This window comes from Scyliorhinus canicula, chromosome 6 (genome assembly GCF_902713615.1).
Source record: "Scyliorhinus canicula chromosome 6, sScyCan1.1, whole genome shotgun sequence".
NCBI classification, from domain to species: Eukaryota; Metazoa; Chordata; class Chondrichthyes; order Carcharhiniformes; family Scyliorhinidae; genus Scyliorhinus; species Scyliorhinus canicula.
Window position 1 is genome coordinate 2590679 of NC_052151.1, and position 16479 is coordinate 2607157.

The following is a 16479-nucleotide window of genomic DNA, read 5'->3' on the forward strand; positions in this document are numbered from 1 at the left end:
GGGTCACAGAGGGAGAATTCAGAATGTCCAATTCACCTAACAGCACGTCTTTCGGGACTTGTGGGAGGAAACCGGAGCACCCGGAGGAATCCCACGCAGACACGGGGAGAACGTGCAGGCTCCACACAGACAGTGACCCAAGCCAGGAATCGAACATGGGACCATGGAGCACTGAAGCAACAGTGCTAACCACTGTGCTACCGTGCTGCCAGTAATTTCTAAATGATTTCTATATTCCAGGCTGGGATCAAAATACCAAAATACATTTCCATAGTTAATCAGCTGGAGAGTTTCTTCAACACCGTGATGTTCCCGTAGCTAAACTTTATTCAAAACCATCCCTTTGAAACTGTATAAAAATCCCTGAGCTCTCTGCTCAAACTGCAGATCGAGCTGAAGGTGCTGAGGGTCATTCAGTGAATTCACCAGAGACCTGTCCCGACACCAAGATGCTGAGAATCTTCTTAACCGTGTCTGTCCTCTTCTGGAACCATCTCGCTGCACAGAATCTAGTAGGCAAGGTGATCGAACTCTGTGATGAAAATGACTGCCAGAAACCCTCAATATTTGTTGAGGACAAGGTAAGTATAATTAGAACAATAATAATCTTTATTAATGTCACAAGTAGGCTTACATTAACACTGCAATGAAGTTACTGTGAAAATCCCCTAGTCGCCACATTCCGGCGCCTGTTCGGGTCACAGAGAGAGAATTCAGAATGTCCAATTCACCTAACAGCACGTCTTTCGGGACTTGTGGGAGGAAACCGGAGCACCCGGAGGAAACCCACGCAGACACGGGGAGAACGTGCAGACTCCGCACAGACAGTGACCCAAGCCGGGAATCAAACCTGGGACCCTGGCACTGTGAAGCCACAGTTCTAACCCCTGTGCTACCCTGTATCAGCGTGACAGAGAGCATATTCAGCAAATCCATTTTAGGGTTTTGGTTCTCCCGTCACAGTAATGTCTTGAACCAGAAATGCATTTGGAGTGGTCGATATGGACTTTAGCCAGGCTGTTGATAGGGTCCCTCGTGGCAGACTGATCAAGTCAGGGCCCATGGGACCCAAGGCAAAGAGACACATTGACCACAGGGCAGCGGGAGCATAAATAAATGGGAATGGATGGGAATGACCCCTTTGCTCAGCACTCCCGGGATTCTCTGTCCCTGAGAGTCACGTTGGAATGTTTGCCCCATTGGTCAGGCCCACCACACCTGGGCCCAGATAGTAGGGACCAAGTGAGCCCATCCGCAGCCCAGCCCACCCCCCATCGGCCCTCACCCCCCCCCTCCCCATCCGCAGCCCAGCCCACCCCCCATCGGCCCTCACACCCCCTCCCCATCACACAGCCCAGCCCACCCCCATCAGCCCTCACCCCCCCTCCCCATCAGCCCTCACCCCCCTCTCCATCAGCCCTCACCCCCCCTCCCCACCACACAGCCCAGCCCACCCCCATCAGCCCTCACCCCCCCTCTCCATCAGCCCTCACCCCCCCTCCCCACCACACAGCCCAGCCCACCCCCATCAGCCCTCACCCCCCCTCCCCATCAGCCCTCACCCCCCTCTCCATCAGCCCTCACCCCCCCTCCCCACCACACAGCCCAGCCCACCCCCATCAGCCCTCACCCCCCCCATCACACAGCCCAGCCCACCCCCCATCAGCCCTCATCCCCCCTCCCCATCAGCCCTCACCCCCCCTCCCCACCACACAGCCCCTCCCACCCCCATCAGCCCTCACCCCCCCTCCCCATTAGCCCTCACCCCCCCTCCCCATTAGCCCTCACACTCCCTCCCCTCCGGCAGCAGGGGGGAGGCTCCCTATCACAGGTGTCTCTGTGGGGGGGGGTCTCCCTATCACAGGGGTCTCTGGGGGGGGGGGGGTGTCTCCCTATCACAGGGGTCTCTGTGGGGGGGTCTCCCTATCACAGGGGTCTCTGTGGGGGGGTCTCCCTATCACAGGGGTCTCTGTGGGGGGGGGGGTCTCCCTATCACAGGGGTCTCTGTGGGGGGGGGGGTGTCTCCCTATCACAGGGGTCTCTGTGGGGGGGGGTCTCCCTCTCACAGGGGTCTCTTTGGGGGGGGTCTCCCTATCACAGGGGTCACTGTGGGGGGGTCTCTCTATCACAGAGATCTCTGTGGGGGAGGGTCCCTATCACAGGGGTCTCTGTGGGGGGGTCTCCCTATCACAGGGGTCTCTGTGGGGGGGTCTCCCTATCACGGGGTCTCTGTGGGGGGGGTCCCTATCACAGGGGTCTCTGTGGGGGGGGTCTCCCTATCACAGGGGTCTCTGTGGGGGTCTCCCTATCACAGGGGTCTCTGTGGGGGGGTCTCCCTATCACAGGGGTCTCTGTGGGGACGTCTCCCTATCACAGGGGTCTCTGTGGGGGTGTCTCCCTATCACAGGGGTCTCTGTGGGGGGGGGGTCTCCCTATCACGGGGTCTCTGTGTGTGGAGGGGGGGTCTCCCTATCACAGGGGTCTCTGTGGGGAGAGGGGCGGTCTCCCTATCACAGGGGTCTCTGTGGGGGGGTCACCCTATCACAGGGGTCTCTGTGGGGGGGTCTCCCTATCACAGGGGTCTCTGTGTGGAGGGGGGGTCTCCCTATCACAGGGGTCTCTGTGTGGAGGGGGGGTCTCCCTATCAGGAACAGGCTTGAGGAGCTGTTGGGCCTATTCCAGCTCCTATGCTTTCAGCCTGGATTAGTGCCTGGATACGAGGCTCAGTTTCTAACCCATTGAAACCTTTCTGTTTAAATAATGTGGTAAAACAGCCAAAGGGAAACACAATGACTGGACATGATTCAGTGTCGATGGCCGTCAATAACATTCTCTATATTTGTTTTCATTGAAAGCCCAAGGGGAAGGAGTCCGGCCCAATGTGCAGGGTAACTCGAAAGTTGAAAGAGTGCATGAGGGGGTCAGGAAAATCCATCTGGAAATGGGGATGCCAAGTCTCCCATCATCAACTCCAAACTCTTTTCCCAGGTCAGTCCATGCAGGACATGAATACTGTTCCCACACCTGGGAACCGAGGACAGGCCCCTCAACACTGATGGGTTTTGGTGCCAGTTCAGTTGTGTCACATGGTGATGGATTTTATTTTCTTGTTGCAGAATTATGATGAGGTGCAATTTAAAGAACGTAAGAGGGTTGAAACTGAAGTTGATGCAGAGGATATTGAAAGTGCGCTGGCAATCGGTCTGGAGAAACTATTCAGTTATGCACGTTGTGGGAATGTTGCAGGTATGTCAGATGTTCCTTCAAAGTAACAACAGATTATAAAGCAACCGTTCCCTCTTTAACCTGTCAGGTTTGAAACTTTCTGTACAGACTGACACACTGACCAAAGAATTGTCAATCCCAGAGTGATCCTCGGTCACATGGGACTAGTGGGTTGAGGCGCTAATGGGGCTCCTGCTTTGATACCTGCCGGCTTTATATTCCCAGAATCCAGGACAGTTTCCCACGTGTACTGGGAGCGGGATTCCAGCTGTAGTTGCTGAATTTCCCCAGTGTAATAAAGGCTCTTTGTCAGGCATGAACCCGCTATTGGAGTCGACATGAACCCTTGTAGAAGCTGAGAAACAGCATCTCTCTCAGCTCAGTGGATGCTGCAGGAAAGCTGGCTCCTGTCTGAGACTCAGTGACAGGAAATTCTACCTTGTTAAAGAGAAATCGTCTGTAACTAACTGTGTCCAGTTATTTCATGGTTAATGGTGGTTGAGGGGGAATATTTAATGGTTAATGGTGATTGAGGCTGAATGGTTAATGGTTAATGGTGGTTGAGGGTGAATGGTTAATGGTTAATGGTGGTTGAGGGTGAATGTTTAATGGTTAATGGTGGTTCAGGGTGAATGTTTAATGGTTAATGGTGGTTCAGGGTGAATGTTTAATGGTTAATGGTGGGTGAGGGTGAATGTTTAATGGTTAATGGTGGGTGAGGGTGAATGGTTAATGGTTAATGGTGGTTGAGGCTGAATGTTTAATGGTTAATGGTGGTTGAGGGTGAATGTTTAATGGTTAATGGTGGTTGAGGGTGAATGGTTAATGGTTAATGGTGGTTGAGGCTGAATGTTTAATGGTTAATGGTGATTGAGGGGGAATGTTTAATGGTTAATGGTGGTTCAGGGTGAATGTTTAATGGTTAATGGTGGTTGAGGGTGAATGTTTAATGGTTAATGGTGATTGAGGGTGAATGTTTAATGGTTAATGGTGGTTGAGGGTGAATGTTTAATGGTTAATGGTGATTGAGGGGGAATATTTAATGGTCAATGGTGGTTCAGGGTGAATGTTTAATGGTTAATGGTGGTTGAGGCTGAATGTTTAATGGTTAATGGTTGTTGAGGGTGAATGTTTAATGGTTAATGGTGGTTGAGGGTGAATGTTTAATGGTTAATGGTGGTTGAGGGTGAATGTTTAATGGTGAATGGTGGTTGAGGGTGAATGTTTAATGGTTAATGGTGATTGAGGGGGAATGTTTAATGGTTAATGGTGGTTGAGGGTGAATGTTTAATCAGGTCGCCCCTCAGCCTCCGTCTCTCTGGGGAGAACAATCCCAGTTTATTCAATCTCTCCTCATATCTAATACCCTCCATACCAGGCAACATCCTGCTAAACCTTTTCTGTCTCTCTCCAAAGCCTCCACATCCTTCTGGTAGTGCGGTGACCAGAGTTGGACACAGTATTCCAAATGTGGCCTAACCATTGTTCTATGTAACTGTGACATAATGTTTGAGCTTTTATACTCGATACCCCGTCCGATGAAGGCAAACATGCCGAATGCTTTCTTTCCCACCATTTCCACCTGTGCTGCCACGTTTAAGGATCTGTGGACCTGCACGCCCAGATCTCTCTGTGTCTCTCTGCTCCTGATGGTTCTGCCATTTATTTTATAGCTCCCGCCTGAATTGGATCGACCAAAATGCATCACCTCGCATTTGTCCGGGTTAAATTCCATCTGCCATTTCTCTGCCCGATTTTGCAGCCTATCGAAATCTCTAAAAAGATTTCTGCGTGTCAAACTCGAAGCTAAACATCCCTTTCAGGCAACAGTCCTCATAGATTTCCTCTATACAAACACCAATAAAGACAGCACAAAGATCTCCTGCAGCTGCTGGGTCTGTGAGGGTGGCTGCAAGCTGTATTCTTCACAGCTCAGCTTTCTGCACACGCTCTCCTCAAGGTCACAAGGTAGCACCATAGACACAGAACCAGAGAAATGATACAGCCCAGAAGGGGGGCCATTCCAACCGTCTTGTTCATGCTAACCCAAATATATCCAGGTGTCCTTTCTAATCCCATTGTACTTCACACGGCCCATAGCTCTGCAGTTTACAACACTTAAGGTGGAAATCCAGCTGCTTTTTCAAACAGTATAAGGTCTCTGCCTCCACCAGCAACTCAGGCAGTGATTCCCAGACCACCCAACACTCTCTGCAGAACAGGATTTTCCTCATTGCCCCCCCCAAACCTCCGGCCACACATCAATCACCCATGGGGGTTTGAACTCACAGCCAATGGGAAGAGGTTGCTCCTGTCTAACTCTATCTCTACGCCTCACCGTTTTGTACACCTCAGTCCTGTCACTGTTCAAGGAAAAGAACCCAAACCTCTCCAATCCCTCCTGGTAGCTACAATTCTCCAGCCCTGTCAATATTCTAGTACCCCTCCTCTTCCCTCTCTGCAGAGCAATCCATCCTTTCTGTAATGTGGTCACCACAACACAGTATCCCAGTTATGGACTCACCCCCGTCTTATACCGTCCCAACATTACATTCCTACTTTGGTTCGAAAGTTCAGGTCAATTCACCAGAGCCCCAGGTGACCATCGGCTGCTTTCCCCTTTGAGGGGGAGAACTGGCTGGTGGGGATTTAACCTGAGGGTCACCACACCTCAGGCGAGGGGCGAGGATGAGAAGGCGGAGCCTTGATGAATAACCCCCGTCGGTACGGGAATTGAACCCACGCTGCTGACCTCGTTCTGCATCACAAACCAGCTGCCCAACCAAGTGAGCCAAACAGACCGGCGGTGTTCTATCCCTCTGCCAATGAAGACAAGCATTGCATTGACCTTCTTTCTAACCGTACCTACCTGTACTTCTGTCCTGTCTGCCCTTCCAGCAGTGACACAGACCAGTGTCTATCTGGGCAGCTCTGTGCTGTCTGCCCTTCCAGCAGGGACACACACCAGTGTCTATCTGGGCAGCTCTGTGCTGTCTCCCCCTTCCAGCAGGGACACACACCAGTGTCTATCTGGGCAGCTCTGTGCTGTCTGCCCTTCCAGCAGGGACACACACCAGTGTCTATCTGGGCAGCTCTGTGCTGTCTGCCCTTCCAGCAGGGACACACACCAGTGTCTATCTGCACAGCTCTGTGCTGTCTGCCCTTCCAGCAGGGACACACACCAGTGTCTATCTGGGCAGCTCTGTGCTGTCTGCCCTTCCAGCAGTGACACAGACCAGTGTCTATCTGGGCAGCTCTGTGCTGTCTGCCCTTCCAGCAGGGACACAGACCAGTGTCTATCTGGGCAGCTCTGTGCTGTCTGCCCTTCCAGCAGTGACACACACCAGTGTCTATCTGGACAGCTCTGTGCTGTCTCCTCCTTCCAGCAGGGACACACACCAGTGTCTATCTGGGCAGCTCTGTGCTGTCTGCACTTCCAGCAGGGACACACACCAGTGTCTATCTGGGCAGCTCTGTCCTGTCTGCCCTTCCAGCAGTGACACACACCAGTGCCTATCTGGGCAGCTCTGTGCTGTCTGCCCTTCCAGCAGTGACACACACCAGTGTCTATCTGGGCAGCTCTGTGCTGTCTGCCCTTCCAGCAGGGACACACACCAGTGTCTATCTGGGCAGCTCTGTGCTGTCTGCCCTTCCAGCAGGGACACAGACCAGTGTCTATCTGGGCAGCTCTGTGCTGTCTCCTCCTTCCAGCAGTGACACAGACCAGTGTCTATCTGGGCAGCTCTGTGCTGTCTGTGTTTCCAGCAGGGACACACACCAGTGTCTATCTGGGCAGCTCTGTGCTGTCTCCTCCTTCCAGCAGTGACACAGACCAGTGTCTATCTGGGCAGCTCTGTGCTGTCTGCCCTTCCAGCAGGGACACACACCAGTGTCTATCTGGGCAGCTCTGTGCTGTCTGCCCTTCCAGCAGTGACACACACCAGTGTCTATCTGGACAGCTCTGTGCTGTCTGCCCTTCCAGCAGGGACACACACCAGTGTCTATCTGGGCAGCTCTGTGCTGTCTGCCCTTCCAGCAGGGACACACACCAGTGTCTATCTGGGCAGCTCTGTGCTGTCTGCCCTTCCAGCAGGGACACACACCAGTGTCTATCTGGGCAGCTCTGTGCTGTCTGCCCTTCCAGCAGTGACACACACCAGTGTCTATCTGGACAGCTCTGTGCTGTCTGCCCTTCCAGCAGTGACACAGACCAGTGCCTATCTGGGCAGCTCTGTGCTGTCTGCCCTTCCAGCAGGGACACACACCAGTGTCTATCTGGGCAGCTCTGTGCTGTCTGCCCTTCCAGCAGGGACACACACCAGTGTCTATCTGGGCAGCTCTGTGCTGTCTCCCCTTCCAGCAGTGACACAGACCAGTGTCTATCTGGGCAGCTCTGTGCTGTCTGCCCTTCCAGCAGGGACACACACCAGTGTCTATCTGGACAGCTCTGTGCTGTCTGCCCTTCCAGCAGGGACACACACCAGTGTCTATCTGGGCAGCTCTGTGCTGTCTGCCCTTCCAGCAGGGACACAGACCAGTGTCTATCTGGGCATCTCTGTGTCACTCAGCAGCCACAATAAAGGTACAAAGTTTGAGGAGGGGAGGAGTGTGAGGAGCGTTGGAGTCGGGGGTTGGGGGTTACTGATGGCTTGATGAAGACGAGAGGGGCAATGTGGAAGAGGGGGATAGGGCTGGGGGGCAGGGAGGGGGGTGTGGGTGTTGTGGGGGGGGTGTAGGTTGCGGTGGGGGGGGTCAGGGAGGGGGTGTGGGGGGGGCAGGGAGGGGGTGTGGGGAGGGTAGGTTGCGGTGGGGGGGGTCAGGGAGGGGGTGTGGGGGGGGTCAGGGAGGGGGTGTGGGCGGGGGGCAGGGAGGGGGTGTGGGGGGGGCAGGGAGGGGGTGTGGGGGGGTAGGTTGCGGTGAGGGGGGCAGGGAGGGGGTGTGGGGAGGGTAGGTTGCGGTGTGGTGTGGGGGGAGGGGGTGTGGGGGGGTAGGTTGCGGTGTGAGTGGGGGGTAGGTTGTGGGGGGGTAGGTTGCGGTGTGGTGTGGGGGGGTAGGTTGTGGGGGGGTAGGTTGCGGTGAGGGGGGCAGGGAGGGGGTGTGGGGTGGGGGGCAGGGAGGGGGTGTGGCGGGGGGGGGCAGGGAGGGGTGTGGGGGTGAGGCAGGGAGGGGGTGTGGGGGGGCAGGGAGGGGGTGTGGGGGGGGTAGGTTGCGGTGGGGGGGCAGGGAGGGGCTGTGGGGGGGGCAGGGAGGGGGTGTGGGGGAGCAGGGAGGGGTGTGGGGGGTAGGTCGCGGTGGGGAGGGGCAGGGAGGGTGTGTGGGTGGGGGGCAGGAAGGGGGGTGTGGGGGGGCAGGGAGGGGGTGTGGGGGGGGCAGGGAGGGGGTGTGGGGGGGGAAGGGAGGGGGTGTGGGGGGGCAGGGAGGGGGGTGTGGGGGGGTAGGTTGCGGTGTGGGGGGGGCAGGGAGGGGGTGTGGGGGGGGTAGGTTGCGGTGCGGGGGGGGCAGGGAGGGGGTGTGGGGGGGCAGGGAGGGTGTGTGGGGGGGCAGGGAGGGGGGCCGGGGGGGCAGGGAGGGGATGTGGGGGGGCAGGGAGGGGGTGCGGGGGGGCAGGGAGGGGGTGTGGGGGGGTAGGTTGCGGTGCGGGGGGGGCAGGGAGGGGGTGTGGGGGGGGGGCAGGAAGGGGGGTGTGGGGGGGGCAGGGAGGGGGTAGATGAGGAACAGACTTTCCCTTGAGGCTGGGGGGCTTTCCCAGCTGGGTGTTAACGTGCTGCACAGTCTGGTGAAGGGAGGGGGCTGCACAGAGTGAGATGAGTGAGCTGGACTGACATTTCAATATGGTGACCGGTTTGCTGATATCCATCACTGTAAATACACAAGGGGTTAATGTAAATACATTACAACTAAATAAACACTAGAGGGAGCACCAGAGACATCATCACACACAGACATTCAACCAATAGGTCAGCAAGGTAGGACACTGACCAATGGGCAGTCAAGACACCCAGAGGTGACACTACCACAAGGGGGCTACCCATATAAAAGGACAGGGCACACAGGCTCTCTCTCTTTCTATAGGCGACACTCAGAGAGACAGGGGCAGATCAGGAAGCATCACACCCACCGCATGGCTTAGAGCAGACTGGTTAGTTAGACTGAGATACTATAGCAAGATCAGCAGGAGAGTCAAACTCAAGTAGGAGAATTGTTAACTGTTCAATAAATGTGTTAAACCTATCTCCAAGTCTGAACCTTCCTTTGTCAGAGCGTACATCAAGGAAGCAGCTTGTGCTACGTGAAGAAGCAGAACACAACATTCGGCTCTCACACTCCGAGTGGGACCATGTTGGCCACATGCTGCTCTCCATCCTGGCAACTTGGTCATTTGCATATTCCCTTAAAGTGATATCACAACATTTTCCACATCTCACCAAAGTGACCCTGCCCCCTGACCTGTAACCTCTGACTACCTAATAGCTGATCACCCAGCTAAATGCTGTAACAGTGTGTGTGTCTGTCCACAGGTACTATTGTTCCCCTCTCTGCACCTTGGGGAGTTATTGGATATTTGAAAAATGGGGAAATACAGCAGAAATTCCGAGTATTTCTTGTGATAGTTCCTCAAGTCACCAACCCACCAGCACCAACAGATCCAACAGTTGAAATAGTAACAGCACCTCCTGTGTGGTACTATGGCAGGTGAGTTTAGAGCCTTTGTCCTTGATCTTTATGTTGTCTTTGTTGACAGGAATAGTGCCGGGAGACTGGAGGATAGCAAATGTTGTCCCCTTGTTCAAGAAGGGGAGTAGAGACAACCCTGGTAATTATAGACCTGTGAGCCTTACTTCGGTTGTGGGTAAAATGTTGGAAAAGGTTATAAGAGATAGAACATAGAACATAGAACAGTACAGCACAGAACAGGCCCTTCGGCCCTCGATGTTGTGCCGAGCAATGATCACCCTACTCAAACCCACGTATCCACCCTATACCCGTAACCCAACAACCCCCCCCTAACCTTACTTTTTTAGGACACTACGGGCAATTTAGCATGGCCAATCCACCTAACCCGCACATCTTTGGACTGTGGGAGGAAACCGGAGCACCCGGAGGAAACCCACGCACACACGGGGAGGACGTGCAGACTGGGTTTATAATCATCTTGAAAAGAACAAGTTGATTAGAGATAGTCAACACGGTTTTGTGAAGGGTAGGTCGTGCCTCACAAACCTTATTGAGTTTGTTGAGAAGGTGACCAAACAGGTGGATGAGGGTAAAGCGGTTGATGTGGTGTATATGGATTTCAGTAAGGCGTTTGATAAGGTGACTTAATAGAGACATATAAGATAGTCAGAGGGTTCGATAGGGTGGACAGTGAGAGTCTCTTTCCTCGGATGGTGATGACCAACACAAGGGGACATAGCTTTAAATTGAGGGGTGGTAGATATAGGACAGATATCAGAGGCAGTTTCTTTACTCAGAGAGTAGTAGGGGTGTGGAACGCCCTGCCTGCAACAGTAGTAGACTCGCCAACTTTAAGGGCATTTAAGTGGTCACTGGATAGACATATGGATGAAAATGGAATAGCGTAGGTCAGATAGGCTTCAGATGGTTTCACAGGTCGGCGCAACATCGAGGGCCGAAGGGCCCGTACTGCGCTGTAATGTTCTATGTTCTATGTTCTATGTTCTATATATTGTGATTGATGTTCCTTTCTGTCAGCTCTTGTATCATCATCACTCAGCCTGGGGTGGGATTCTCCCATTTTGAGACTAAGTGTTCTGGTGTGGGCAGGAATGTGGGCAGGAATGTGGGCAGGAACGTCGGCAGGAATGTGGGCAGGAACGTGGGCAGGAACGTCGGCAGGAACGTGGGCAGGAGCGTGGGCAGGAACGTGGGCAGGAACGTGGACAGGAATGTGGGCAGGAACATGGGCAGGGGCGTGGGCAGGGACATGGGCAGGAGTGTGGGCAGGAACTGGGGCAGGAGTGTGGGCAGGAACATGGGCAGGAACGTGGGCAGGGACATGGGCAGGAATGTGTCCGCTTGCTGGAAAACACTCTGAATCTTCCCACCCATCATTAATTATTCCCCTGGGTGTTTTCTGCTGTTTTCAGCAGTGGGTCAGGCCTGGATGGTGTGGAGTCCGCCCTCCTGTCCGGGTGTCATTGTGAGGCTGGAGGATGGACACTCTGGCACACATGCATAGTGCGGCCGCTTTTCTGTTTACATGTTGGCAGCCATTTTGAAGGCCGCTTGCCGCCGGCGTTATTAACAGACGGCTGGGTGACTGGGAGAGCCGTGACAGACGGCTGGGTGACTGGGAGAGCCGTGACAGACGGCTGCGCGACCCTCCCGACACCCACCGTGGGTCGTGCCCCCGGGTTTGACAATGCCTGGACTAACTGACTGATGGAGGAAACTCAATGGGCTGAACGGTCAACTCGGTTCCTGTTGCCATGGCAACTGACTTTGCAAACAGGTTTTGTCAGGAGTATAAAAATTTAATTCCTGTTCTTAATTCTGTTGCAGGGCTTTTGACACGAAAGTTGATAAAAAGCAAATGGAGGAACGTCTGTTTCAAATAATGAAGGACTTGGAACAGGACAACCAATCCTTCGACAGCACATACTTTATCATGGATATTTTTAACACAGACGGGTTAACAGGAATGGGTTTTGAAAAGACAGGAGAATGAAGGTTTTCTGGAAGGTTCTGTTACCTTTCTAAACATCAAACAGTGAGATATGCTTAACTCTATTCTAAAACTGTTTAACTTTCCATTGGGTTTAATACTGAGCATAGTTTTAATCTCCTTACCTGAAGAAGGTTATATTTACCTTTGAGGGACGCAATGTCTGTCTATCAGACAGGTTACGTATATGTGTCAATATTGGCATTGTGGACAATCCCAACAATGTCCATCTCCAAATCCCTTTGACCCTGTTGAGAAATATTGCCCTCTACTGGCAGTTAGTAATTCTGACTCCCACACACACACACTGCAGCATTTATTCTAGATTCAAAATTATTCAGAGACATTAATATCAACAGTGAACATTCCTTCCTCATTTCCATACACTGTCCCATTGATTATTTAGCTCAATGATTCTAATCAATGTTCTTTTCTCGATGTCCAGTTCAGTTTCTCCCCACATTGTCCGGTGATCTTGGTTCTCACTTGGGGCTGGACCCTTTTGTCTGCCTCAAAATTAAATAAAAACAGAGACTCTTCAAGTCCGCTCCACCATTCAGGAAGATCATGGCTGATCTTCGACCTTAACTCCACCTTCCCACACTGTCCCTCGAGTGTGTAATCTGTCTAATAAACAGGGAATGTACTCCCACTAAACTCGGATCATCCACCCTTAACTAAGGAGCCCAAACATCATCACATCATATTCTACCTGCCATGTTCTTCACCACTCACTGAACCAACCAAATGTGGAGCAAACACGTGATGGTCCACCCACACGTTAACCGTACATGTGACTCCAGCCCTGATATATTTGACTGTCTCTGAGTCCCGCCTGCTCTATTTCCCGTTAATAATGTTTTTAATTTGGTTTCCCTTCAACGTCTCAAATTCATTGCTGAACACGTCTCCACACTGCACAGATACAGGGCAAAACTCAATAGTACCGGGTGCTGGGCCCTCTATTGGGGAACGGGGATTAATCACTGCACTAATTTGCTTTTTCTGTCATCTTGCTTTCAATGAATTGTGAAACTGAGACTGAGATGGCCCTAGTGTCAGGTACAGTTCCAGAATGTTCTATCTTCACACAGCGATGGAATATATTCATATTTATCCATCATACTGACCAGAATGTTTCAAGTTGATGTGAAAAGAGTTGGGATTTGTTACAGAGCACAGAGTATTGAAGCTGTTCAATGTGAAATCATGGAGTGATCAGATGTGGGACTGTTCCTGGGCTCTCTCACTCGGAGTTAGTTCCAGATGGAATGATTTAATTACAAGGGAATGTTTAAACTGTAAAGTGTGTTCACCATTTGTAAAATAATGAGATTTTCATCACATCATCTGGAAGATTTTGCTTCAATGTTTGAATAGTTCTGTGTCCTGTGCTGTATAATGGGAATGGACCATATAACAGACTGTGTGGTATAGATACTGGACACTGTAGGAAGAACACGTCACTCACTGGACAAACCTGCTAATGGACACAACATCCTGTGTGGGCAGTAAAATATTCCCTTTTCCTGCCAGTCCTGAGAATCAAACACTGGACATTGTGGTGGGGATGATTAAAAAGGTTGTTTCTCAATCGGGTTTGATCTGACTCAGATCAGTCCAAGTTCAGGAAACAGATGGGCCCAGCTCAGGGAAGTGGCAGTTTGCTGACCCAGGTCTGAAGCAGCTTAAACTTGGTCCTTAAACTGGAGCAAGAATCCCAATCTAAAATTAGAATCCAGAGACTGAAGATGGAATAAAGTTTCCATTCAGATCTCCTCAAACCCACACTGGGAGCTGACTTTGGGAATATCGACAGACTGAATCTGTGATTGAGAAAATGATGGATTCAGATCTGACTCCCGTTAACAGGTGGGCCATTCACAGGTTTCTCTGCTGCAGTAAATAATCCATCGTCTTCTAGTCTTTGTTTGTCTTTTGTTTTTCAAACTGCTGGGAATGATTCTCACTGTGAAATAAAGAGGGTGATGCATTTACACATTTGGTCTCGTGTTAGATTCTTCCTCACAAATCAATCTGGGTCAATGATCACATCACTACTTTCATATCAGATAAACTCTCCACATTTCAGTGAAATGATTCTGTTCAGATGTTGAGGTGTAAAATTAAAGAATGAGGAAGAATGAAGATACGGAGAGTAATTTATTGGGAGATGTGACACTTGGAGAGCGAGCTCCATATTGGTCAGGTGACAGCTCACACCGCGTGCAGTCCAACACTTCAACCTGTCAAACTCCACTCTGAGCAGTGTTTCTAACTCTGTCAATGGGATATCACTGGAGAGATAGAGGCCAACACTCAACAATTCATGGACCCCAATCTGGGTGGGTCGGGGAGGGATGTAATTTGGGATCTGGTTCATAGAATCCCTGCATTGGAACATACAGATGTACAGGAGGAGGCCATTCGGCCCTTCCAGCCTGCTCTGCCATTCGGCCCTTCGAGCCTGCTCTGCCATTCGGCCCTTCCAGCCTGCTCTGCCATTCGGCCCTTCCAGCCTGCTCCGCCATTCCAGCCTGCTCTGCCATTCGGCCCTTCCAGCCTGCTCTGCCATTCGGCCCTTCCAGCCTGCTCTGCCATTCAGCCCTTCCAGCCTGCTCTGCCATTCGGCCCTTCCAGCCTGCTCTGCCATTCGGCCCTTCCAGCCTGCTCTGCCATTCGGCCCTTCCAGCCTGCTCCGCCATTCATTATGATCATGGCTGATTATCAAGTTCAATACCCTGATCCCGCCTTCCCCCCATATCCCATGATCCCTTTGCCCCAAAAGCAGAATCTAATTCCTCCTTGAAATTACACAAAGTTTTGGCCTCAACTACTTTCTGTGGGAGTGAATTCCACAGATTCCCCGCTCTCTGGGTGAAGACATTTCTCCTCACCTCAGTCCTAAAAGGTTGACCCCTTATCCTCAAACTATGGCCCCTAGTTCTGGACTCCCCCACCATCGGGAACATTCTTTCTGAATCTGTCTAATCCTGTTAGAATTCTGTAAGTTTCTATGAGATCCCCTCTCATTCTCTAAACTCCAATGAATATAATCCGAACCGACTCAGTCTCTCCTCATCTGACAGTCCGGCCACCCCAGGAATCAGCCTGGTAAACCTTCGCTGCCCTCCCTCCATAGCAAGAACATCCTTCCTCAGATAAGGACCCCAAAACTGGGCACAATACTCCGGGTGTGGCCTCACCAATGCCCAATACAATTGCAGTAAAACATCTCTATTCCTATCCCCAAATCCTCTCGCTATAAAGGCCAACATACCATTTGCTGCCTTTACTGCCGGCTGTACCTGCGCGCTTACTTTCAGCGACTGATGCACGAGGATGCCAAGGTCTCGCTGAGTATCCGCCTCTCTCAATTTACACCCATTCCAATAATAATCTGCCTGCCTATTTTTGCTGCAGAACTGGATAACCTCACATTTCTCCACATTATACTGTATCTGCCATGCATGTGGCCACTCACTCAGCCTGTCCAAATCCTGCTGAAGCATCTCTGCATCCTCCTCACAGCTCACCCTCCCCCCCCACCCCCAACCCCGTAACTAATTATCAGCTGTAAATATTGAGATAAAACATTTCTTTCTCTTGTCCAAATCATTAATATATAATGTGAACAGTTGGGGCCCCAGCACAGATCCCTGTGCTACCCCACTAGTCACTGCCAGCCAATCAGAAATAGACCCATTTATTCCAACTTTCTGCTTCCTTTCTGCTGACCAGCTTTCTATCCATCTCAAGGCATTACCCATAATCCCATGAGCATTAACTCTACACAGTAATCTGCTTTGTGAAACGTTACAGAAAGCCTTCTGAAAATCTAAATAAACCACATCCATCAGTTCTCCCTGGTCAACCCTTCTCATTACATCTTCAAAGAATTCTGGTAGATTTATCGAGCAGGATTTCCTGTTCATAAATCCATGCGGCTTTGTCTGATTACACCACTGCTTTCCAAATGCTCTGCTATGAAACCCCTGATAATGGATTCTGGCAACTTCCCTACTATAATCATAATAATAATAATCTTTATTGTCACAGTAGGCTGACATTAACACTGCAATGAAGTTACTGTGAAAAGCTCCTCGTCGCCACACACCGGCGCTATTCAAAACGGGAGGTAGGGAGAAAACAGGGAACTATAGACCAGTGAGTTTCAGATTTCTGGACCATTGGGATCTCTTCTGGGGCAGGTGGGACCTGTACAAGGACGGGTTGCATCTAAACTGGAGAGGCACCAATATCCTGGCTGGGAGGTTTGCTAGAGTCACTCGGGAGGGTTTAAACTAATATTCACCTGAGGAAGGAGCTCCGAAAGCTAGTGATTTGAAACAAACCTGTTGGACTTTAACCTGGTGTTGTCAGACTTCTTACTGTGCTCACCCCAGTCCAACGCCGGTATCTCCACATCATTTAAACTAGTATGGCAGGGAGCAGGAACCAGAGGGTGAGCTTAGAAGGTGTCAGAACTGAAGGGGAAATAGAGAACAAAAATAATAGAACAACATCACCCTCAGGCAGAGCAAAAAAGGTGACAAGTGTGAGAAGGG

At 51.6% G+C, this 16479-nt stretch overlaps 1 protein-coding gene across 1 annotated transcript; it reads left to right on the top strand.

The window, feature by feature from the left end:
* Window positions 1-381: 381 nt before the first annotated feature.
* LOC119966955 lies at window positions 382-13910 on the top strand. The gene is made up of 4 exons (XM_038798909.1): window positions 382-581; window positions 3117-3246; window positions 9744-9918; window positions 11749-13910. Exons 1-4 carry the CDS (start codon window positions 450-452, stop codon window positions 11912-11914), a joined length of 603 nt encoding a protein of 200 aa, XP_038654837.1. The 5' UTR covers window positions 382-449; the 3' UTR covers window positions 11915-13910.
* The last annotated feature ends 2569 nt before the right edge of the window (window positions 13911-16479 follow it).